We start from the raw sequence: 8848 nt of genomic DNA on the forward strand, positions 1-8848 counted from the left end.
CGAATTGCACCGGTTTTAAGAACGGTTCCCACCCGTCCCTCCGTTGACGAAAGCACGTGGTGACGATTAGCGTTCACTTAACGAGGCAGGGAGGACCTCCACGTGTTTTCTGCGCTCTATTAACTCCCTCGCTTCGAGTGTTTGAATTGCACCGGTTTTAAGAACGGTTTCCACCCGCCCCTCCGTTGATGAAAGCACGTGGTGACGATTAGCGTTCAATAAACGAGGCCACGTTGATGTACGAATCTCGTCAATGAGAAATGGAACGTTCTTTTTTTTCCAGGGAGGGCGAGGGCGGCGGCGGTGGCGGGCGTTCCGTGACCAGCGCTGGTGGGGGTGGAGGAGGAGGTGGAGGTCGACGGGCACCGAGTCTACGACAGGTGAACGGAAGAGCGACTACAGGGGTCAGTTTGCACACCAGCAGCACAGAATCCGTTCGTTCACCCCATCACCACCTCGGCCAGCAGCAGGGCGGCAACTACAACAACAACAACAATAACAACAACCATAATAACAACAATAACTGCCACGCCGGTAATAACCCCGCCGCGAACAATCATCCACGGCTTAACAAAGATGACAGCATCAAGATCAGCATCGAGAACACGAACACTTGCACCGACAGCCTCGTCACTGCTCTAGACGACGAGACCTTGCTCATCACTGATATTCTGGCCGATACAGGTGAGTCGAACTCACTTACAGGCTCCATTATGACGATCTGTGAAGTTGAGAAGGTGAGGAGGAGCGGAAGGTTACCTAGGAAACCTTAGACGCTGGGACACTCAGAGGTTTCTTTTTGGCGGTGAATATTTTTTAGGTCCACATCTTAGTAGGGGTTCTTTCTTTTAGGTCCATATTAGTAAGGGTCTTTCTGATTTAAATCTGAGGGCTAGAGTTAGTTTTTGAGAAAAAACCTTTAGAAACCTTAAATATATATAACACTCAGAGGTTAATAATCATATATATACATTTGCCATTTTGTAGCTCCATATCTTGTATTTAAACTAAATTAGTAGGTGTCTTGCTGGCTTGAATCTGAGCATTAGCGTCAGTTTTTGAGTAAAAACCTTCAAAAACATCAAATATATATAACACTCAGAGGTTAGAGGCCGCATGTGCAATAATCGGCGGTGCTTGCGAGAAATGTATCGGTCGTTGTCCCCTCTAGTGGCGAATACAGGAAGTACCGCGAACCCTCGTCGATAGTAGACCGAACGAAAGAACAATAGCGGAGTGGATGGACTTGAAATGCACCCCTCCTTCTTTGTGCTTGGCGTACACGAAGTTTACCGATTTCTTCCGACCCCACTCGTACGTTTCGGACAGTTTTGTCTGAGGAGATTTAATTTTAGCTGTGCCTGACAAGTGTTTGGATAAACTCGAAGGGTTCCAAGCCTGCGGGCTTATGTACATGGAGTACCCCAGGCTTTTCGACTTTGAAATTGGACGTTCGAGGTAGACATGTTTTGAGAAGACCGGTTCAACAGTAGGGGAACATAAATTGAGTGCGTGAGACAGATGTTTGAAACAGGGTGTCAAGTTCTAATGATGGTATCAGTTTTCAGATTGACTCGTCGGAACTCGTTCTTTTCCTGCTGTCACTTTTGACAGAATTTTAAACACCATCCAAAAATAGATCACTCTTGAATCTTATTTTTCTTCAGTTAATATTCGTTTTAATTTAAGTAATTTCACGTATCGTACGTATATTATGGTACTCGTGCATACATTGTCCACTTTGTTTGATATTTAATTAGTTTCGAATGCTATTATATTTCTCATATTTTTTTTTCATGTTTACAACTTCATTAATTGTTACGTTCATTGATCGCGTATCGCGTCTCTGAATATCTCTGAAAGTAATTTCTTTCCGCCTGGCGATTTGCATGGCTTATCCCCAGACAGAGATAAAATAACAAACACTCGCATTTCGTTTAGCTCAAGGGTGTCAAGTTACCGAATCTTGCTAGCCGGAAATTTGATCATTCAGCTCGCGACGTATACTTTTCACGTTTCACGAGTGGGTACGCGAAAAAAAACAACGCGTGGGTGGACAAAGCTTTGGATCGTTTACCGCGATACGTTCATCTCGCGCGATACGAATTCGAAAAGCGCTCGAAATAAATTCCGTAACCCCGAACTTTTCATTTTTCAATTTACACGGAGCAGATATCGATTTAAAAATAAATACAATTCCAAATCGACAAAATCAATGAAATAAATCAAATAAATCGTGTAAATTTTGCCCTTTAAAAATTGATAATTATACAATTAGTACACGTACATATTTCCTGCGTTTACTATTTTTATCGGTCTCGTTCGAACGAACACTTGCTGGAACATCGAGCAGATTGTCCTTTGAGCGCGTTCTGTGCAATTAAATTGAAAAGCGTAACGTAGTCGTACAAAAGTCACCAATCTGTCGCACGTGTCCGCGAATATGGAGCGCTGTTGCAGTGTGCGTAAGAATTCTCGTTGAATCACTCGTTTGCTCGTCGACAAATGCGCGTAACGAGTCTATTATCGGTTGTAGCAATATAGAAAGGCAATCGAGCGGCGCATGACAGCATAAAGAAGCAAACTTCCTTCGATGATGAAGCTCGGCTTCGGTTTCTTTTATTAACGAATCGAACATTACTTTCCTCTCTGACCCGCTGCTTTACTCCATACAGGTCGAATCCGCTATTTTCTCCAACTACGACTTGACACGGTTCACGCCGGCGCGGGTATTTGCCACCATTCGATTGACACGCGACCGTGAGCCACCGGTGGTACACGCCGGCGTGAACGTGTCAAACGAATTATATTTATTCATCGATCCCAAAAATGTAAAAGCACAATTCGTTACTGATTCGGCTCGTGCTCCATACAAAATAAATTTGAACGTGTTAAACGAATTATATTTATTTATCGATCCCAAAAATGTAAAAGCACAATTCGTTACTAATTCGGCTCGTGCTCCATACAAAAATAAATTTGTTAAATTTCCGTGATGCAAATCGCGTGAGTGAGAATGTGGTTCAAGCTCTTCCAACCTTTCTGTGGGTCTCCCATCGTTTCAAATGTATTTCTTCGTATTTCTTCGACGCTCTTTGCTGTGTTTTTATTTTTCGCTTGCACACACAGACGGTGATTCTGTTCATTTACCGGTAACGATCTGAAAAAGTAAAGGGTATCACGTTTGTATGCGTGCACGTCGCATTGTTTGCGACAGTTTCGCTCGTGGCTGCGGGGAATCTGGTTTCTCTTGTGGTTTCTGGGATGAAAAGCGTAGATATTAGGGATACTGTTACTCGCGATTCGCTACCTGAAATAACAAGTCAAATTGCATATTCCGTGGGAAATTGTTCGTTTGGTTTCGATAAAAAAAAAAAGATAAATGGAAATTTACAGTGAATTTAAAATACACATAGTTGTATTTCTTTTGGGTTATTAATCTTTGCTCGTTCGGTTTATTCGATCATCAATCGTAAAGCTTCGTCGAATATTTGAGCGTGAAATGAAACCTGGTTAAATAAAAACAGTGAATCACGAGGATCGTTTTGCATAAGGGGGTTACTCGTTTCATAAGAGGCGATTAGCATACCGGTTTTGACGGATGGATTTACGAACTACCATTGAGGAATATTTTTTTTTTTTTTTTTTTTTTAGCATTTCCGTGAGCCGTCATTATAAATTGAGTTATTAACGATTGGGAGTCTGAAGTATCACAGCGTCCTTCTCGACGCTGCGTCATAAATTATGTGAAAATTATCGGTGGGGGAATCGTTGAACGAACGAACCGAATTTTAGTAATTTAAATAAATCGTGCATCGTAGTTTATTCAGTTGACGTTGATACATGAACGATTCTTTATCGACAAAAGTAAAAAAAAAAACAACGAACGATTAATTAGCATGTACGTATGTACACGTACGTATATACGTATACACGGTTGGAGATTAGCGAAATCATCCACTAAGTGCGTGGCAAGTAAAGTCCTCCTCAAACGAGATAATTTATCAATTTTTTCAATTATCTGTCGCAGAGTCAAATGTTTCATAATAAAAACATCAGCATTTACTTGACCATTTTTAGAAGTTTATGTAATTCTTTTGTGTTAATTATGGAAAGCGCGACCGTAAATACGCATCTTTACCATAGTCTTTTCACTATATCAACGATTGAATTCGAGCCCGCCCACGCGGCTGTCAATACCGCCAACAGTAAACAACGAATAAATCAAACGATGCAAATTCCGTTTCCGAGCAATCGTCGACGATTTGAAGAAGAAAAAAAGCGTACGAATGAACGCCACGAATAGGAAAAACGTTGTCAATTCGCTGTTGGTGTTTTCATGCTCGCTGAACTTCTAGGAACTTAAAAAGCCGTGCAAAATCTGTCGAGCAATTATCCACTCGATGAAAATTGTATGCAAAACGTAGGCAATAGCGAGCTCTGAAAAAATAACTTAGAATCATTGAAGCGAGAAGTTACTGGAAAAAAACAAGATACGGGAGGAAATCTTGATAAAAGTTTATCCGTTCGAAAACTGCGACATTTCCTTATTTTTCGAAATAAACAAAGGTGGTAACGAAAGTGTACTTAAAAAAAAACCGTGTTCCAACCATTGCATTCTCGGCGTTTATTTTAGTTGTTTCGCACGATACCGTTTGTTTATCTGGCGATTATGTTTCAAGTACCCTATGCAGCGACGCGATTACTTTTACGACAGAAATAATCTAATCTAAGCTACGCGTAGCGCGCCTAGAATAGGAAAATAATCGTTCGGAGTTTGAAGCACGGGGATGGTTCCAAGCTGTCAGTGCCCCGTCGAAACAATCGATATTTTCAATAGAACGCATCCAATTTCGTTAATCCCACGAAATCTACTCAGGCCCTCGAGGATATCCAAGATCACGTCGCTCGAAAGCTCGAGACAACGATGCAACCGAATTTCGATCTTCGCGCGAAGACTCTCGAGTTACACGTCAAGCGATAGCGTCGAGTTTATCAAAACCTCGTGGAGTGGAGAGGGAACCAAAAAATGTATTCCATTGAAGTGCTCCGAAAGTCAATAATTTACGTGATATCGAGTCAGAGTGATTGTACATCAAGCGTATGGAGGGCATATTGTATGTGAAATATAGTTCGATAGTTGAGAAATGGTCTCCTGGAGGCGTGGCCTGAGCGGGGTGGGGATTAGGCCACGCCCCCAGAGTGCAGTCTGCGCCAAGTCACACTAATATTTACCCCCTACTAATATTCCTGTAACGCTTATGGGCCGCTGTATGCTTATGTGTATGCAGCGCCATATTGCATGTGAAATATAGTTCGTTAGTTGAGAAATGGTCTCTTGGGGGCGTGGCCTGAGCGGGGTGGGGATTAGACCACGCCCCCAGAGTGCAGTCTGCGCAAAGTCACACTTACCCCATTAATATTTACCCCCTACTAATATTCCTGTAACGCTTATGAGCTCCTGTATGCTTATTTCTGACGATAGGCTCCGTCTTGCACCATCCAGCCTACCCAAATCATCCCAATTGCGTTCTTCATTAACCATCACGTTTCTGTAAACTCATTAAATATTCACCTGGCTTCAATACCTTGCTCATGGCTCAAATTGAAGCCTTCGTACACCCGATTCGTTATCTTCGCCCGCCGATATCCGCACTCTCGCCACGCCCACGGACGTTCCACGCTCGCTGGCTACGCTCCGCGCATCCAAACACGAAAAAATCGCGACAACCGCGTTCCGTACCCGCCACGAAGTATCCGCGTGCACCAGTCAATGTCCTCCCTTCGGAGCGCAAAAGCGCGGGAAACAGCATCGCCATCGAGACGTATCGGTGACGCCAAGTATAGCACGCGAGCCTGCCACGATAAAAACCGCATCGGCGTGGCGGAGAGTCCCGCGGCATTCCAGACGGCAGTGTCAAGGTTGATCGCGAGGATTTTGCATGCGGTCCGGAGCGGAATCGAAAGACGCCTTGGGTCCCGCAAATAAAAACCGGTCAGTGCTTCTCTCCTCCGTTCTCTCTCGTCTTCCCTCGCCCCGTGGCGTCGCTTTCGCCGGTTCTGCGCTTCTTTTTCCCCCTCGTGTTCCCCTTCGTCATTAGTCAACCTCTGCTCCGCGGGGCCAGTCACACGGCGAAACCGGGGCAGAACGCGTTCCTTCGAGCGATGGCCGACGCTCCGCCGCGCGACGACACCGTGGACGAGCAGAAGAGACCGTTGCTGCGTAAACAGACCGTATCATCGGACGATATCGGGTCGAAGGGTTGCCGCAAATTCATCGCCAGCTGGCCCGAGCTCTATTCTCGCAAGCCGCACGGTGAGTCTGCGTAGGAATCGTTCGAGAACTGGCGAGGTTCAGGTAGCTTTCAGAGGATGGTTGCTTGAATGATGCCTGATCAAATTCGCTGGAGCTTCAGTGTATCCGACATGGGGACTTTGGTCCTGGCGAGGTGGGAGCCGAAATTAGGGACCTTGTGCGAAGAGGTCGCTGGAGTGGGTAGCTTTTGGAGGATTGGAGTTTCAGCGACGAGGAGTACAAGTCGTTGGAGTGTTAGTGTATTTAATGTAGAGACTTAAATGGGTGTCGAAATCGGGGAGTAGAAATTCACCTTGTGTGAAGAGGTTGCTGTTAAGAATGTCTTGTGTTGGGTTAGATCTGAGTTAGGGCCTTCAAAGGATCCCATTTCTTTGAAAATAGATCTACTCCTCCTCCCTATGGCATCGTTCAATCTCTGTTCCACCTGTTATTCAATTTTTCTTATTGAAGCTGAAGAGTAGCGAAGAATATTAAATTAACAGCAAAAACTGTACCGGGACTATGATTCCATCAATATTCGAAGTGATAATTGTCCTCGTCTATCAGATCCTCTCTCTTTAGATGACGACAATCTCTGTTCGGATGCATGCAACGTATTTCTGCTACTGCAGTAATTATTCATGCGCGGAAGATGGCTCGCTAACGAATTCTGCGATAATTTCAAGGTGATTTTCTTGCTCTATTAGAGTCATCTCGCGCGATAAGAAATTCCAACTGTGTTCCGAAGTAGTTGTTCAGAAGTTTTCCTGCCAGCCTGATAATTATTCATGTATATGGCAAACTTCTTCGTCGGTTTTCATCCACCTCCTCGGTAAGCCGCTTTTTGCTCCAGGAAGAGGAACTGTTCACGGATGTGAATCATTTCGAGCGATACGACTGCTCCGAGCGATATTTTTCGATATCGAAAACAGAAAACATAGTTCACTCTCTCTCTCGCTCTCTTCTCAAACTAATATTTCTTGCCAAGTCGAGCGCGAGAAATGATTTTCCCGTGTCATACTTTCACCGAGGTAGTTGTTTTCTTCTGGTTCACAAATTGCTCGAGAGTTTCCAATTAGACGCACTTCGACGTATCGATACGTGCAGATATCGATGACGTTCCGATTCAGGATTACTTGGTAGCCATTGTTCCGGAGGCCATTGAGAAGTGGATCGATTTGACTAGGATCCGTGAAGGCTATCTTCTTCGATAGTTTGGCATTTATTCGATTTAATCGTTACTCAGAAATTGGTATAGCAAAAAATTATATAAATGTGACAGATGATTTTAATTATATTTCAATAATTCGTTCATCTTTCGTTTTTCTAGAATAGCTCTTCGTGTTTCCGAGTGCTATGCTAATTATAAGTGTCAGAGTTAAAGAGAATCTCTCGGTGTGTTTAATAGAGCGAACGGTGCCTGGAGGTTTTTACGTTTCACGTGTAACTGTTGATGCTGAGTGCGGTATGTTTGGGAGCTGGAAAGGAAGTCGATGGGAGGCTGGAATGCGCCAGCATGTGCGCCGATGGCCACGGTGGGGATGCCCTGTAGCGTTACAGTCTGTTTCTGCAACCTGATTTGGGCATAATTTATGTGCAAAGCGGCACGGATATTTTATCGGGGATCGCCTTTTACTCGTAACGCTCATTGTTTACGAGCCAAATAAATTTGAAACCTGCGAATTATTCGATGATAATGTTTGGTTGCCAGTTGCTCGGTTGCCAGCCAACAAATTTTCGAAGGTAGCTTGTCGTAAACTCTAGCTAGGTAGCCTGCATAAAACTTTTCAAAGATCGCCCATGGTTTCCAAACCTTTAGAAATTGTCTCTCCAGTTGTAGTAGACAAGCCTGTGCCCCTGAAGATGAGATCTGATCTAGGCCTAATGGGATCTCTTTTTCCAGGCAACGAATTTCTGAAAGCAGCCTGTCCCCTCCTGACCACCTACACTCAATCCCATAAATATTCGTATCCCATTGTTTATACGTCCCTGTTTATTGAAGAAGTATAACTAAATTAAATAATAGTTTTGATATTACCAAATGAATTTTTCAGTATACATATGTATATTAATAAGCTTATACATTAATATATTTATATATGTTACAGTGAATGTCATAAATGGGGTGATTATATATAATTCTCACTAAACTAATGTGATATATTCTGGAATATTTATCAAATTCACCGGTGATTTTGTTAATGCATTTGCTGTCTACACGGAAATACTGTCTAAGTAAGTTCGGGATAGTTGGTGGGGGTAGGAGTATTGAACACTGTTAAATATACTCCCCAACTTGTAATGGGGAATGCAATAAACTTGTTAATGCATATACTGTCTGAATAAGTTTGGGATAGTTGGTGGGGGCGGGAGTATTGAATACTGTTAAATATAATTCCCATCTCGAAATGGCGAAAGTGATAAGTATCTTGACTGAATCCCCAACTCGTAATGTGATAAGCTTGTTAATGCATATACTGTCTACACGAAAATACTGTCTGAGTAAGTTTGGTATAGTTGTTGGTGGGGGAATATCGAATACTGTTAAATATA

General features: G+C 43.3%; 1 protein-coding gene across 11 annotated transcripts in view; it reads left to right on the plus strand.

Annotated features, from left to right (window-relative positions):
* Window positions 1–8848, plus strand: part of LOC128880328 (potassium/sodium hyperpolarization-activated cyclic nucleotide-gated channel 2) — a 136522-nt gene that overhangs the window by 73251 nt on the left and 54423 nt on the right. For 10 of the 11 annotated variants that reach the window (XR_008457794.1, XR_008457795.1, XM_054130297.1 and 7 more), the window contains one exon: window positions 284–684. Coding sequence is in view for 9 of the 11 variants with exons in the window: in XM_054130297.1 (XP_053986272.1) it covers window positions 284–684 (401 nt within the window). In the remaining 2 variants the exon portion in view is untranslated. Of the gene's footprint in view, window positions 1–283; window positions 685–6110; window positions 6317–8848 lie in introns of those variants that run through there. The other variant, XM_054130296.1, reaches the window with a different exon arrangement.

The sequence above is a fragment of the Hylaeus volcanicus genome, chromosome 7 (genome assembly GCF_026283585.1).
Source record: "Hylaeus volcanicus isolate JK05 chromosome 7, UHH_iyHylVolc1.0_haploid, whole genome shotgun sequence".
Classification (NCBI taxonomy): domain Eukaryota; kingdom Metazoa; phylum Arthropoda; class Insecta; order Hymenoptera; family Colletidae; genus Hylaeus; species Hylaeus volcanicus.